The 17528-nt window shown below is 44.6% G+C and overlaps 1 protein-coding gene across 1 annotated transcript in view; it reads right to left on the bottom strand.

The window, feature by feature from the left end:
* The window catches only part of LOC147692451 (thymus-specific serine protease-like), a 109379-nt gene that overhangs the window by 32629 nt on the left and 59222 nt on the right, over positions 1-17528 (bottom strand). The window contains exons 7-8 of the mRNA XM_086938651.1: positions 10376-10423; positions 9471-9740 (exon numbers count right to left, since the gene is read on the bottom strand). Of these exons, the coding sequence (XP_086794777.1) occupies positions 9471-9740; positions 10376-10423 (318 nt within the window). The remainder of the gene's footprint in view (positions 1-9470; positions 9741-10375; positions 10424-17528) is intronic.

Raw genomic sequence — 17528 nt, 5'->3', positions numbered from 1 at the left:
GTAGAGTCTTGGGAAGAGAACTAGACACAGAATAGGGCCTGTAAAGCCCAACCTGTAGGAGTGTTGTCTAGGATAATGCAATCTCACCCCTTCCCCCATCATTCTTAGACTTAGGAGGGTGCAGGAGAAAAAAAGGAATGAAGACACATAATGAAGCCCTTTGTAAGAAAAGGAACATGTAGGACAGCTTTGATATTACAGGCAGTAAGGAGGGACAGTGTCTGTGAGGAACACAGGTAGTTTGAAGCAAACCTACCAAATTATGAGAAGATAACATTACAAAAAGAACAGACTATGCTTGGTGGGAGATTGTCTGGTGGAACACTGGTGACAGAGGACATTGGGGGTGAGAGCCAGGCAGAGAAGCAAGGGACTTTCTGGGGTATATAATGGCCACTGTTGCCTGCAGGGCCGAGGGAACTGAAAATAAGATAAGAGAGCTTTAATTGTGAAAGGTTTTTGCACATAGAATAAAAGACTGCAAGGAAAGAAACCTTGCCAGGGAAGTAGAAGTGACAGAGAGGGAACGAGACCGGAGACAACTGTAACTATGAAACACTACTGCACAAAGAAGAAAATACTGCTCCTAGATGTTGACCAGGAAATACCACAGCAGACAGAAAAGGAATGGGACGTACAACTTGTTTTTTTAAATTTTAAACTAAGGACATAATCTTGTGCATTCTTAATCTCAAAGAAGGCCAAAATTCCTTACGGGAAAAAATGGCCACCTCAGGTTGTCAGAACAATAAACATAAGCTTATCACCTGAAATCAACCTCTAAATCTTCAGCTGACTGTTCAATACCCTGTTGGCCTTAAAAGTTTTTTCCATGGCGTGGGGCGCTAACAATCAAACCATGACTACCATCATTTCTAAATACACCACCACCGGCTCCCTTTCCTCCACTCCCCCATCATACCCACTCATCCCCCTCATATTTTCTAGCTCTATACTAAGTGTGCATTTGTTCTAGGTGCGATTTTGTTTTCTAGGTTGGAAAGGGAGAAGCGTGGCTCAGTGGTTAGAGGCGGCAGACCCGGAAGCTGAGATCGGCCGTGGACCAGGGTTCGATTCCCCGCCTCGGCGGGTCTCGGGCTCAAAATTCCACGGAGTCGACAATTCTCGCTCCGATGCCTACTCGACTCACGGGGTCACACTCTGCGACTCTGGGCAATAGCTTGCTTAATCTCCACTACGGCCCCTCGCGGCGGGATGCCTGGCTTTCACCTTGTGGATACCCGGCCGGGGTATCTCACAGGGGAATACAAGGACGGGTTCCCTAAGCAAGCGCCTTGAGACCCCTGGGTTAAAGTGTTGCGCTATATAAATCGAAACACATTTACATTTACATTTACAAGGGTGATGTAGAACAAAACAGCTAGCTAAAAAAAGAGTGATGTGAAAGAGGAATTAACCATGTCCACAGGCAACAGTGGAGGGTTAGCCTAGGGAACTTGGTTGTAGAAGTGGTGGAGAAAACAGAAAACTGCCAGCAGCCCAAGGGGTGAGGGCCACTGGGTATGGGTGGAGGGAAGTGGTGCAGTGAGAATTCCTAGCTCAATTGACCAGAATTGTAATCAATCAATTAATCAATCAACCAACCAGTATTTGGTAAGCACAGCTAATCACCCCAGGGATCCCCAGGCGCAGGGGTATGGTGAGCCTCAGTCGAAGAACCAGGTCTTAAGTCCCCTCCTGAAGTCGGCAAGTGAAGGGGAGGTTCGGAGGTGGAGTGGAAAATCGTTCTAGGACTTGGTGGCAAAGTAAGAGAAAGAGCAGTCTCCACTGCAGCTCCATTGGACGCGGGGGACGTGTGCGAGGGAGGCGGATCAGAGATTTCTGGTTGATTGGTAGAAGGTCAGGCGGTGAATGATGTAGGAAGGGCTTGCATTGTGGAGAGCCTTGTAGGTGAGGATCAACTGCTTGAATTGGCATCTCTTCGGGACCGGGAGCCAGAGGAGGTTTCTTAGGTGGGGGGTAAGGCTGGCCCATTTGGAGAGGTCGAGGATGAGTCTGGATGGTGTGTTCTAGATGGTCTGCATTTGAGGAGGCGGGTAAAGAATCCGGTGTAAAGTCCATTTCCATTGTCTAATCGGCCGGTGATGAGGGCTTAGTTGACTGTTTTCTTGGTTTTGAAGGGCATTCACTTGAAAATCTTGCAAAGCACGTGTAGGGCACTGGTGTAACGAAGCTAGAGGGGTCCTCCCTGCAGGACACATGGAGGGACCCCCTTGGGGCTCAATCAGGAGCTCTGCAGCCAGAGTGCTGTGCTGAGGGGGCCCTCCTGTAGCATGGAGCCCCCCCCACTACGGGGGCTCTGGGGACCTGTGTTATGCCCCTGGCACAGAGTGTGGAAGCGGGCAGAGGTCACTGTCCAAATGAAGATGTGGTTGGTGGAGGTAGGTGAAGGTCCAAGTGCTGAGCGCAACCATGTGTCGTCCCATGGGGAGGTGTTTTTTCAAAAGATGAGAACTTCAGTCTTGTCGGAGATCATTTTCAGGCAGTTGGGTCTCATTCAATTGGCGACATTGGTCATGGCATTCTGGAAGATACGCCTGGTAGTGGCTGTGTCCTCCATGAGAGAGAGGATGAGTTGGGTGTTTTCTGCGTATCAGATGTTGATTCCGTGTCTGCGGATGATGTCGGGCAATGGAATCATGTAGGCATTGAAGAGCGTGGGGCTGAGGGACGATCCCTGGGGGACTCTACAGATGATGTTCGTGGGTTTGGAGGTGAATGGGCGGAGGGGCATTCTTTGCTTGCATCCTGTGAGGAAGGAGGAGATCAACTTGAGGGAGTTTCCTCTGATGCCAATGTGGAGGAGTCTGGAAATTAGGGTGTGGTGGGATATGGTGTTGAAGGCCACTGAGAGGTCAAGGAAGGTCAGGGATGCTGACTAGCCGCGGTTGAAGCTGGCTCCGATGTCGGTTGTGGCTATCAAGGCTTTCTCAGTGCTGTGGTTGGAGTGGAAGCTGACTGGGTGGTGTCAAGTAGGTTATTTCCAGCCAGGTGATTGGTGAGCTGGCGGTTGTTGGACTTTTCCAGGGCTTTGGAAAGGGAGGGGAAGCGGAGCAGCATGATAGGGCAGTAGTTCTTGAGCTTGCTACGGTTGGCGGAGAGCATTTCAGCAGGGGTTTCACCTCTGTGTGTTTCCAGGCGTCGGGGAATCGTGGCAGTGGCGGTACAGGAGTTGAGGATAGTGGTGCGAGCGCTGAAGATTTCCTTCTGTCCCAGGTTGAAGATGGGGCAGGGGTCTGTCAGTGCTGCGGAGTGAACGGAGGTCATGAGCGGTGTGATGATGGACGTGGTGAGTGGGGTACATTTGGTGAGGTGGCTGTTTGAGTTCCAGGTGTGTGTCAGGAGGTAGTTGAGGTAAAAGTTGCTGTAGATGCCTGCTATCTTGTTGTGGAAAAAGTCTGCAAGAGAGTTGCGAAGGGCAGAAGAGGGGTGGATCGAGGTCTCAGTGGCTGAAGGGCATGAGAACTGTCTGACTATCCTGAAGAGTTTGTGTGATTGGTGCTTGCTTCAAGGCGTATGGTCAGGGCGTGCTTTTGGGCTTCCTTGAGGTGCCAGTTGTATTTGCTGAGGGCCTCTTTGAAGGTGGTGAGGTCTGATGGTTCTTGCTGGAGCGTCATCGTCTCTCCAGTCGTTTGTACTCAAATTTGAAGACTCGGGGATGAACCAGCTGGTGTGTTTGGTGGATCTTCTGGTACTGGTAGGTTTTAATGGGGGTAACAATGTTGGCACAGTTGGAGATCCAGTCAGAGAAGTCTTGGACGGCTATCTCGACGTTCCTAGAGGTGTGGAGTCTGTTGGCATTGAAGGTGGCAATCCAATCGGCCTCTGTGATTCTGTTCCAACTGCCACGAGCAGGGTTGGGTGGAGTGGCTGAGCCTACGATGGTGACATGGACTATGCTGTGGTCTGTCCAGGTGAGTTCAGTGGAGTGGCTGAATTTGATTCTGTCACTGGCTGTAAAGATGGTATCCAGTATGTGTCCAGAGCAGTGTGTGGGGCTGGTAACCAGCTGAGCGAGTAAGATGTTGCTCATGTTTTCCAGCAGGTTGGAGGAGCTGGGGTCGTTGAGGTCGAAGTTGAATTTGCTGAGGAAGATGCACTTCCTGGTTTTATTGCCAAGGTGGTGAGGAGTTCGGAGATAGTGTCTCAGAAACTGGGATGACGGCCCAGGGGTCTGTGGGCGGGGGTTTCTTTGACGGTGGTTTCTGTGTCGATCCGAAAACAGAAGTTGAGGAGTTGCACGATTGGTGAGATGTTGTCTTCGGTGGTGGTGCAATGGAGGGTCTCTTTGTGGATGATGGCGATGCCTCCTCATTGTTTGTTGATGTGGTCCCTGTATATCATCTTGTAGCCGTGGGGCGATGCAGTTGTGATGTCGGGGGTTGAAGACGGCGTGAGCCAGGTCTCGGTGATGGACATCATGTTGGGTGTGGAAGTGATGATGGTGTCCCAGATTTCACTGGTGTGCTTACACAGGGATCTGACATTGACCAGCATTCACTGGAGCTGTTCCACAAGGTTGGAGGTTGACTTTGTCAGTGCAGAGGGGGTGTGTGTGCCACAGGTGAACTAACAGCGGTGGCAGGCGGCGGGTCCTTCATGTGTCTGCAGTTGTTGTTGCCACCTCTGGAGACCAGGGAAAGGAGCTTGACGGCAGTGTAGTGACAGATGGCTGGGAAACCAGGGTTCCTGGCGCCGGGCATGGATGGGCTTGTATTTGGCATGACCGGGAAGTGGCATGCATAAGTAGTCCTGGGAGGAAGTGGGGCTGTCGGGGTGGTGGGAGGCAGGGAGCAACGGCACGAAAAAAAGGGGGTGAAGGGAGGTGACAGGTGCAACAAGTGGCTAAGGAATTAAGTTCCAAGACAACCAGCTGACAGCAACAATTAAACAAATACTGGACTACTGAACGAAATCATAGAAATACAGCACTAAATAGACACCAGCGATACAAAAAAACAAAGACAAGTGTGTCGATAGAAGGATTGAAGCAAGCACCTGGGGTGATCGCGGAACGGAAACAGAGGTCTCAGGGCTCGAGGTACCAGACTCTAGTGCTGGGGAGTGGTGCGGAGACCAAGGAGGTCAGGGCTACTCCCTGTAATCATTCTCTTAGCAGTAAACAGCTAATGACCTTTATTGGGTAACATCCTAATTTCACAGAATTGCTCTTATGCAATGAGGAAAACTGTTCGCCCTGTCTGGAGTCGTGCACACAGATTCGCATAACTGGCAGGTACAGCAGAATGAATACCATGCACCCTATGCCCGCAGTTACATCAAAGGGCTGAACAAGTGCCCCCCCCCCCCCAACCCTTTACAAATAAACAAGCACATGCAACTTCAAAGATGCATGTAGGTGCTCGAGGAACATCATGTGATTCTGCAGGGGAACTGTGAAGAGCTGGAGTATCGCTGTAGGTAAAATCTAATTTCAGAATCCCCTGCAAAATAGCCTGCACCGACCTGCAGCAATATTGCTCTAGCCTCTATTATGCCTTATTAGACAGAATAAGAGAGCCAAAAAGAATAGACATGGCACACAGACAGCCTCCAATATCACAAGCAGGAACCCCGCTCCCAGATGTAGTGGCACAGATGCACTTCTTCGTGGAAAAGGAATCTATAATGTCCAAAGTATGACAGGGAGGGCCAATATTGTTTAATAGGGGGAAGATAGTACTCTTTCAAGAACTCTCTCCCACCACACTACCACACTCGCAAAACAAAAAGCTGTTAAGCCAATTACAGATTTTCTGACATCAAAAGCCATCAAATACTGCTGGGGTCACCCGCTACGAGTGACGTTACAGTCGGAAGGCAGACAACAATCCTTGAGATGAAAGGAGCAAGATGAAGCCACCATACATACTGAAACTGACAGGCAGTGGATAAGTAGTCTGTGTGTCTGTGTATGTATGGGGGGGTTGGGGTGAATGATGCCAGTGGGGAGTGCCTTTGTGGGGACAGGGCTCATAATCCCAATCTACACTAGATCGCCTCAGACTAAACTCAAGCGACTGAAGAAAGGGTGCAAGTGGAGAGTAATGTGTTGAGTCAAAACTAGAACTATGAAAATGGACTACTTGCGGAGTTGGTAAAAGTTTAATCCCTTTTGCTTTTTAAGGTGGAAATGTTCAAAATCTGGGGACATATTAGAGGAGGTGGGTGGTACAGGAGTAGAAACCAATCAAGTCAGAGAAGCAAGAGAGGCCCACACATGACTCACAGGGGCACAGATAGATGGCCTGACATAACGAACAGCAGCATACACTTGGTTGATGCCTAGGACACACCCACTAATAGCCACAACCAATAATGTCAAGGATTTCAAGAACCCTATCAAATGGATGAACAATGTATGGGAATTATGTGACTTGGAGGCAGATATCTGTTTTCAACAGGAGACACATCTCCATCAAGCAGACCTGCATAGATTACACCTTGCTGAGTTCATGACACACTTTTGTGGAAGAAAATCACAAAGCTAACCAAGCAGGGAGGTGAGTAGCTGTAGATAGAGTGTGAGATAGACAGCACATCACTCTAGCAGCAATATATGCCCTAATTGTGGAAAGGAATCATTTCTAAAACAGACAATACAATATATAGTTGAATTCTCCTCAAATTCAGTTTTCATGCGGGAGGCTTTCATTTGGTAATGAGCTCCACCTAGAATACATTACAGCAAAGACAGCGAGGAAACCAAGGCTCTCAGTGGAAGGGAGCACCTGACTTGAAGACGTAGGCCTGGTTGACACATGGCAACATTGCCAGTCATTGACAATTGACTACTTCCACTTCTTGGCTGCAAACCACCCACATGCATATATAAACTACTGATTGATACATAAGTGCATACTAGATCTTGTGAAAGAAACAGTCGGGAGCCCCCAGACTATCTGATTACGGATCAATAACCGTATCGCTCAAATGGCAGGCCAGAGACACTCTGGGCTTAAAGGGAATGTGGTGCATGAACAACTTCCTTTTAAAAGCCCAATGAAATCACAGAAAAGATTATGGAATACTTGGCCTTTAACAGTACACGCAACACAATCAAGGGAGTAATGTGGGGCACCTTCATGGCAGTAATCAGAGGCTCATTCATACAGGAGGCAGCTCAACTTAGAGGTGTGACAGTAATGGTGATCGAGATATTGCTGAGTAAACTCAGAGACCTAGAAGAAAGCATAAAGTCTATCCTTTAAAGAAACTTTAAAGGAATCTAATCACAGAAGAGCAACATCTCTGTACCCTAGAGAATGAGAGGGCCCATTATATATTAGATAACATATGGGCCAGACATCATGAAGGAAGAAAGAGGGAGGAAACTACCTTGGCACACTCTTGGCAAACCAACAGTGTGTCCATCAAGCCAGCAGACATGTCTAGGGGGTTAGAGATGAGAAATTGGGAAATCCTGATGAACGGAAGCTACAAGCATTTCAAGCCTACTACCAGATATTACACACCGTTGCATCATCTGGCTCTGCAGGGAGAACCTCCTTCTTGTAATCTGTAACCCTTTTTAAACAAATCAATCTGGATGTGAACTGGCTCGACAATCCCATAACTAAAGAAGTAGTATAAGGAGCGAATAAATAGCCTAAAGTGCTGGGCCAGACAGTTTCTCTACCATAGATTACAAAATACTGGTTCCCCAGTTGCTTTCAGTCATGATGGAGGTCTTTACTGACTTTGGTAATACACACCATAGTGTAAGCAACAATCTCAATGATATCCATACCAGGCAAAGACTCCACCTGATGCACATCATATAGTCCATTCTCCCTGTTGAAGACGGAAGGCAAGATCTTTGCACAAATTCTGCTGAACAGACGAGATAAGGGGATTCCCTCCCTAACCCACGCAGGCAAGATGGTTTTCATTAAGGGTCGAACAACCAGTGACGACACCAAGAAAGTGCTCCACTTGACATACATAGCCAAGATACACAGCAGAGGGACAGTGTTCTTGTCCTTAGAAGCAGAAAAAGTGACTTATAGGGCAAATTTAGGCATAAGGTGAGATGCCATGAGGAGGTCTGCAATGGAAGATGCTTCATGGGGTGGATATTAGCCATTATGCCTGCTTCAAGACACAGCTGATGGTAAACTCGCAAACTGCATTTGCAAGCAACAGGATTCCTGTAAGAGGTGTCACTTCTCCTTTTTCTTAGAACCTCTATAGCAAAGGATTAGAGAGAGCTTCTACTAATTAAAAGAGGCACACGCCAACAAAGTTGCAAACTTTCAGCATTCTCAGATGACATACTACTGTTGTTGACAGAATCACAAAAACATTGGGAATTGACCACATTTCTGGAGCAGTACCGAGCAACATCAGGCGTAGGAAAACATCTTTAAAATCAGAGGGCCAAATTCTAGTGGGTCCACAACACCCTTCAAAATGGTCAATAGAGATTATTCAATACCTTGGAAACTTACTAGTTAGTACCCAACCTCCAGCCACATGTGAAGGAGAACTTAATGGCCCTTCTGAGAGATGCTAAATCTTCAGTGTTCCTGGCGCAACCACACATTGTCTTGGGTTGGAAACAAAGCAGAGCATAAGATGATGATTCTCCCAAACATTCTGTATATATTCCAGGCGCTCCTGCTCAATGGCTAAAAATATCCCACCTCCAAGACATTTATATGGGTTAAGAAAGAGCTCTGACTTCGTTGGAAAACAAGGACAAAACACACCAAGCAGTGGGATGGGTGTGCCTCATGTACACCTCTACTATCAGGGGTCCCAACTACAATATAAGGAAGAGTGGCTGCAAGGAGAGACTTGGAAAATGATGATGTTCCATTGATAAAAACCTAGCGGACCGCCCAATCGGGGAAGTACCACGGATCTCCAATCACCAAACAGGCCGAAGCCTTTGTGTAGCTCCGGTCACACATATCACCTTGGAGATGTGGGCCAGCTTGGTCAAACAACAGGAAGTAAATGGACCCCTCACCACTGGCTCCATTGTTTGACAACTCAGACTTCACAGCAGCTCTGAGGGCTCTAGATTTTTGTGTTTCAGGTTCCGGGATCTATATGAGAAATATGCCCAAATTTAACAGGGTTGTGGAGGGAGGCGTTATCTGGAATATTTAAAGCTGTGGGAAATGATCATCCAGGGGAAATCATTTTGAGAACAGTGGCAATAAAGATGATTGAAACTAACACATGATGTTGCTCCTTTAAATACTTTTACCCCACTGGACATACATTATTGTTGCTGAATCCAGGCGCTTTACGAGTTATGGTGCTCCATTTCAAACTTCCAATAATTTAACAATACTATTGACCATGAGTGATTGCAGGTAGCTTCTGGGCTCTTGAGAATTGTATTGCTATACAGCTTATCTGCCCCTGCACTCCAACCTTTCCACTGACCTTGGGCCTCCACAGCAGTTTCCAGGCAGATGTTGCCTGCGCATCCTTACCTGATTTATGACCATTAGTCTGCGGTAGCTGGTTCCAAGGGATTCATCCGTCATGGTGTTGCAGAGCTTTGAGATGTCGTTTCCAGGCATTTCCATATTGTATTGCACTACACCCATGAAAATGTCTGCCAGATTACTGACAAACTCTATGTAATCATCACTACCCTTTAAACTCTCGCAAGAACTGAAATCCTTTTCCAGTTGAGTGATGTTTGCAGTTTGCAGCATGTGGTCCACTGTGTCAAACGCTTCAGCCACAGCATCCCTGCACTGCATGGTTAAGAGAAACAAAGGAAACACAGTTACCACCATTTAAGTTCGTCTTATCTCCACGAGTAGTATGGAAGATAGTTGCTCTTAGATCCTATATGCTTAATACTGTGAAAGAACTATTGGCAATACTTTAAATTTATGCTGTTGCACAAACCATACAGATATAACCTTTATGGTGTTTTAAGCGTCTGCTATGCAAATGGCAGATAAACTCATAGATTAGGTTAATATTCTAATCCACTAAGAAATTATTGAGTTGCAAAATGCATTTTTTTTCAAGCAAAGTTTTTACTGGAATTGCACTTCATGCTTTTCAAATGTGTTGTTTATCCCCACCCCCTACCTTCCCCCTTTTGCCTATGTTTTATTTTTTTTATTTCAATCACTTTAGCTTCCTTTATATGCCACATAATGTTGTTAATGTATTTGCTATGTTTCACAGATCATTTAATCCATAATAAATATTATCTATTAATAAATCATATTCAAGACGTACACCGATTTAATATTAAGGCTTGTAATTATCTTACAAAGGCGTAGAGTAAACAGTGTGTTGTAACAGAGCTAGTAGTAGGTTCCAGAAGACCAGAGTTTTGCTTAATCATTTAAGAAGGTTGCACTATGATTCTTACCTTGACAGATCCGCCGACTACGGGATCTGCTAAACTCTCTGACACTACCTGCAAGCATGAACAAAAAATTACTTTGTTAAGACTAGATTTTTAAAAAACGGATGCACATCCAATTTCATGCATTCTGATAGTTCCACAGTGTTCCCTGCTCCATTTGTGCCTCATGAGGGTGCCATGGTTCACTTCTATTTTCCATGCATGCATAATTTTCCACCAACTGCCTATTACTGGAATATTTTTTTGCAGGCTGTTTAACTATTTTCTAAGTGCTTAGCATCAGTGTTATACCACAGACCACACTCCTCTGTGCCTCCGTAAAATACAGCAATAAAGAAGTGCTATACCGACAGCTTAGGATGGTCACCCCTCAATGTTTTGCCTGCCTCCCACCATTTTCTGACCTCGTTTTTGATGGCTTTAGGACTGTGCACTTTACCACTGCCGACCAGGGCTAAAGTGCTTGTGCTCTCTACCCTAAACATGGAAATATTAGCTTAACCTCAATTGCCATATTTAATTTACTTAGAAGTCCACAGTAAAGTGCACTACGTGTCAAGGGCCCTTATAAATTAAATGCTACTAATGGGCCAACAGCACTCCTTGTGCTAACCACTCAAGTAGCCCTCCAAACTTGGCTAATGCCTGCCATTGCTGTATGTGCAGTTATACTGCCATTTCGACCGGACAAGATAAATAAACCTCATGCCAGGCCCAAACCTTCCCCTTTTAAACATATACATCACTCCTAGGGTAGGCCCTGGACAAACCCAAAGAGCAGGCTAAGATGCATTTAATAGGTGGAGCATGTAATTTTAAAGTTTTACCTGCCCTAGTAGTGAAAAACTCCTGAATTCTTTTTAAAGTACTGCAAGGCCTATCTTTCCCAAAGGTTAACATTGGGATTACCTTATAACATCTTTTGAGTGTAATTCCCATTTATGAAGAGATGGACTTTTCAAGTTTGGTGTCTCTGGACTCACACTTTAAAATCACAACTTTTGGTGAAGACGGATTTTCAATTGCAAGTCAGAAAATGCCACTTTTAGAAAGTTGGCGTTTTCTTACATTAGCCACACTGTGCCTGCTGCCTTTCTCTCAATACACGTCTGGGGTGGGAGAAAGCTGGGCTTTGTGCATTGCCTATAGATAGCTACACACAAGGGAGTTTAGCGGCGACTTGACAGGCCATCCACATCCTGGGCAAGATGGGAGGGAGGGGCTGACATTTGAATATGGTGTATTCCGTCCCCACACAAACAGCTGCATACCCCCTGCAGTGAGTCTGGAGCCAGGGCAGAAAGGAAGTACCTCCATGCATTTGATAGACCTTTATTTGCAGTCTCACTCACTTCAAAGGCACAATTTGATTGAAGTACTGGACCTCTGACACCGACTTCAGTACACTTCTGGACCAGTGACCGCTCTGCGAGGAAGAACTGCTGTACTGCTGGAAGGACTGCCACTTTGCTGGACTGCTGTTTTCTGGACTCTTGCCTTGCAGAGCTGCCCTGCTGCCTTTTTTTCTCAAGCCTAGGTAATAAGGACTGGACCCACATCACGTGTACCCAGAGTACCCCCAATGGCTTGCCTCCTGTTCTAAGTCTCAGGGACATCAAAGACTTCAGCTCATCCTGCTACGCACCTGGACTTTGCTTGCTGGAAGTCTTGCCATGCCAAGTGGTGCCAACCCAGTACTGGGCCCTTGGTAGTGGGTATAAAGTGCTGCTTCAACCAAAACCCAAGCATTCTCATTGGTCTGCCACTTTGCCTTTGAGTGAGTCTGAACTAGCAAACCCTTGTTGCTGCATGGAGCAGACCTGGTGTATTGCCTTCGGAATTAACACATCACCTACTGCGGGAGCAGCAGCTGCGTATCGCATTTGGAACCAGTGCCTGGTGCTCAGAACTAATGCATTGGGTGGAGAAAATCGACGGATATTGACCACTAAGTGGCTAGACACTGATGCATTGAACTTCACATCGTAGCATCGCGGTCGGCCTGAACTTTTGACTTTGCCCCGGTATAGCGTGACCAGCTATCCAATTTATGAGCTTATTGCGTCTAAGAGCTACTTTGCATTTATTCTTTATAAATTCATATCTCGACTTCTGCTTGTTGGATTTTTGTCATTTTGGTCTTGTTTTATTTATTTATAAGATCATAATCTATTTTTCAAACATGGTGTGGAGTCTTTTTGTGGTGTTTTCACTGTGTTACCTTTTAAAGTGTGGCAGAACTACTTTAGACATTGCCTCTTAAAGTAAGCTTGACTGCCCTGTGCCAAGCTACAAGAGGGTGAGCACAGGATAATTTAGTGTGTCTTGTGCTTTACTCTGACTGGGATTGTGGTTCCTGCGTGACCCAGAGGCATACATCTGCCAACCAGATGCCCAATTTCTAACAAGAAGCATCTACAATGCAGTTAAAAACCGCAATAACAATTACATCAGAGAAGTAATACAGAACCGCAGTTTTAGCCTAAGTCAAACAAACCCCCTGTGCTTACCCAGACAAAATTTCACATAATTTTAATTTATCACACTCTTAAAGAAAACCCTCCTTGTGCTTCAGAGATGCAAAAAGAAAGGAACAGAAAACCTGACAGATATTCATGGAATGTAAATAGGAAAAATATTATTAAAACGTTAAGTCTATACACATTTATAATAAAGAGCTTACAATTAGTTGCAGGACTCTACAACCTCAAAGCAACTGTAACTTACTCCAAATCTTAGCTTCCTCAGATGAAACAAATGGGGACTGAATATTCCACTAAGAATTGGGGGATGTTAAGCTTCAGTAGAATAGCTAGTCAGAGTACACCACTGCCTTAGTAAGAGAATCTGTTTCTTTGTTAATTATCAACAGAGGCACATTACGGTGGGTTAGAAGGGTTATTTGCTCTTGAATCCATGTTCAGAATCAGTGCTTCAGATTTAGATACACACTTGTTGGCATATGATGAAAGTAATTGTTGAGTTTGACAAGCTGACCTGAATCTTTGAGAGGGCCTGCTTCTGAGGAAGTCTCGAAAGGTACTACTTCCTATTAAATACCCAGGGTCTTAAAGGCTATTCTCCGACGAAACAGAAAGCATAGCAGCTGGCAGAAAACTAGGTGGTTAGTCAAAAGGGGGAATCCCTGGAGTCAACTGTTCAACCGATGACTACTAACTTTTCTCATTAGGGAAATAGATCACAAAGTACAATAAGTATTTTAAGGAATATAAAAACAGGTTTCCACAAAGAAATAGAATCGTTAACAATCTATGTTTATTAAAAATACAATCAATCAAGCAATAAAAAGCAAAGCAAATTCATACAATTTTTCCTGTTTCCTTTTGAGAATAGGAGTAACATACTGGAATATAAGCCCTTCACATGTCCATTAGGATGAGGGTGAACCACAGCAGCAAACATAGGAGAGCACCAAAAGAGAAGTGTAGGTAGTGCCCTGAAAACAGTAACAAGTCTAGTAGTAGAGAATCTTGGAGTACCTAAAACATAAGTAGTAATGACTGCTTCGTATTTGTCTTTGTCCAACAGAACATATCCAGTTCTGGATAAGACCAGCGACATTGTATGCCCGTTCAAAGAACGTTTTAAAACTATAAGAGGTAAGATATTTCACCATGAAGCCTCAGATGAGACACAGGTATATAGTTAAGACACAGTATATATACGTTGTACATTAACATTATAGATATATGAAAATCGTGAAAACGCCTGACAATTTCAAAGGAAGAAACCCCAAGACAAGGAGCTCCTAGGTCAGGAGAGAGGTAACTATGACAACGCATAGATCTGGCTAGTTGATAGGATGCAAGAGACTCCATCTCTAATAGAAGGATATTATTTGACAGGAACATTCAAGAATAAAGCCTGCAGAAGCAAAGTGTGATATCAAGCAGACTCCATTCTGGAACGTCTCCCACACGACTTTGAGGGTGAGATTATACTTTTCCTACCCCCCTCAGGTCCCTGTTTATAGAAATCCCCCCTTAATTAAAAGGTTTTCCACACTGAAAACGACTCGGAGGGAATGATATGCTAGCTGCCTAAGAGTTTCATGGTAAATGTGACAGTGTCCTGAAGTAATAGCAATGTACAATGCAAACAAAATTGAGTTATCTGATGTACCTGTCAATATACTACGAGTGACCGAATGTGTATTCTCTGAGTAACCATCGTAGTACCAGGAGATAGGAATTGTTAGACAATATTGGGATTTAATTCATAGTGGGTAAGCAGTAACATGCATCTGAGACAATAGAAGCTAACACTTACTGATTCAAGAGAAAGAGAAACAGGTACCATGTACGATAACTGATTCCGTACATTTCTCCCAATATACCTACAGATACGGTGTAACCATCCGTTCCTTGAAACACCAGAAAGAGAAGTCCTGAGGAAGGTGCCACAGCATCAATTGTACAGCACCGAAACGCGTCGACGCACTGTTTTTTGTTTAAAAGAATCCAGTCAGTGCCGGGTAAAACTTTAGATGGGTACTTTATTTTTCCACTAAAGCTTTATAGTAGCTGAATTGGTTCAGGCCATTGGATCTGGTTAAATTCAGTGGCAGAGATATCTGGTGAGCCACATAGATACAAGGGGTTTTGTGACTATATGTTGTTTGCCGTCTATCCACTGTCAATATGCTTTAGTTCTGTCTCTATTTTTCGTGCATTGTAACATTGTGTCTGTATAACACTATTGTGTCCGTGTAACATTGTTTAGTATTTAATTTTTATCCCTCCAAGGTATTTTTCCCTGGATTTTAAACTGTATTGCAAAAATTGTATGAATTTCTTTGCTTTTTATTGCTTGATTGATTGTATTTTTAATAAACATAGATTGTTAACGATTCTATTTCTTTGTGGAAACCTGTTTTTATATTCCTTAAAATACTTATTGTACTTTGTGATCTATTTCCCTAATGAGAAAAGTTAGTAGTCATCGGTTGAACAGTTGACTCCAGGGATTCCCCCTTTTGACTAACTGTCTTCCTACCCTGTTCCCTGGTGAAAGTGGGGTACCCTCTCCTTTTGAAACCAGTTAAGTACAGCCTCGTGCTGGAGAGTTTAGGTTTTTTGTGTTGACTATTACAGTTTTTTCCTATCCCAATAAAACCCAATAGTCCCCCTCCAATCATTCAATGGACACACTAAAGACATTTGGCTTTCGTGAAGAACAACTTAATAAAATATTGAGCTCCAACAGAGGGAGCAACAACATTACAGTCATCCCTAATGGGGGAGAGAAATGGAATCAACTCATTAATCTAAAAAAGAAGATTATCAGAACAGAACTGCATGCCGACTTTATGACACAGTATGTGAGGGCAGGGAAGATACCGATAGGTCTCCAAATCCGCAACGAACCTGGGTTGTTTGTAGATAATCCAAAGTTCCTGGAAACATGGACTTTCATTTGTAACAGATGTAGCAGAGATCTGATGCTGCTCATTATTGAAACTGCACAAACCACTGTTTTGATAGAAATAAAAGAGATGGAGGAATTGGAGAAGGTCCTATTAGACAGCAATGTTGTAGAGGATGCGAAAAAGAGATTAGAAGAGATAAACCAAGATATAAAGGGATACTGTGAATATTTGACCAACAGGAAAACTCAAAAACTCAGAAAGGACATAAATAAATTCAGTCAGGAGGTTGTATACCCATTTTTGAGAAAAGATTATTACACAGATAAGGCTGAGTACAACAGGAATGAAGGCCCCAAACCTAGATTTCAAACAAGGTTCCAGCCTAGGAAACCGAGACATGTACACTTCTCGGGTACATCGGAGAGCAGCATAGAGGAGGAGGAACTGTGCAGAGAAGATGGAGAATATGTGGGACAGAATAGGGAGTATGAAACCCCTTTTTTAGATCAGCGCCCACAGAAAAGCAGAGGGAACTTTCGGGGCAGAGGGAGAGGCCAATACCCGAGGAGACCGGCCCCCAGAGAGCAGGACCAGGAGTACCAACAAACCCCAGCCCCTCAGGAATACAAAAGAACCAGGAACAAAGTCTACTGGCATTAGAAAGGACACCCATCATAAATCTCTCCAACAGAACACTCACACACATAGAAAAGCAAGTGTTAGGGATGGGTTTCAATTTTGTTCCTACGACAGGTATTAACAAATTCCAACTGGAGAAGGACCTTAGGGCCTTTTTTCGCAAAATCCGTCTACGCCGGTTCTTTGAGGACAGACCCATCAGAGAGCAACCCCAAGATTCTGGTCTGAGAACGAAGTCAACTTTCACCCCCAGTCTAGGAATGGTCGATAAAAATTTAGAGATCTTTGAATCCATTGTAAAAATAGAAATAGGTCTTCTACTAGAGAAAAAGCACTTCCAACAACACAACATCAGTAAGTATCAGAGAGATGCCATAAAATCCCTGTCCAATGATAGCAGTATAACAATAAAACCAGCAGACAAGGGGGGAGGAGTAGTAGTATTTGACACATCTGACTACGACCAGAGATCACTCACCCTCCTTACCAACGAACTGCACTACTCGAGAGTTCCGCAATCGAGACTAAACAAACTAAAAAAAGATGTGGAAACATTACTCCACAAAGCTCTAGAGGAGAATAAAATCACTGAAGAGGAGTGGAAATTCCTCAATAACACTAATCCAAAAACCCCCGCGTTTTACGGACTACCCAAGGTCCACAAAAGCCTCAATGATCCCCCCCTTAGACCAATAGTGGCATCCATCGACTCTTTGCTGGAACCTTTAAGTCAGTACGCGGACAGATTCCTTAAGCCATTAGTAGCTGAGCAAAAATCATATATCCGAGACACTGCGGATATGATAGCCAAAGTGGAAGGGATCCCCTTCAATGATGAAAAGGAACTGATGGCGACTCTCGACGTAGAGTCACTCTACACAAATATACCACAAAAAGACACCATTGTGGCAGTCAGGAACCTCCTGGAAGAGACAGACGTAAGAGGGGGCAATAAAGAGTTCATTGTCCAATGTGTTTCGATGGTTCTACTTAACAACATTTTCCTCTTCAAAAAAGACCTCTATATCCAGAAGAAGGGGACCAGCATGGGCGCGACATGTGCGCCCAGCTTGGCCTGTATATATGTGAGCCTATTTGAGAACAGGCACATATACAATGAAGTGAGCC

This window comes from Lissotriton vulgaris, chromosome 9 (genome assembly GCF_964263255.1).
Source record: "Lissotriton vulgaris chromosome 9, aLisVul1.2, whole genome shotgun sequence".
In the NCBI taxonomy this organism is placed as follows: Eukaryota; Metazoa; Chordata; class Amphibia; order Caudata; family Salamandridae; genus Lissotriton; species Lissotriton vulgaris.
The sequence above is the reverse complement of the archived record's forward strand: the minus strand, read 5'-3'. Positions and strand labels throughout refer to the sequence as shown.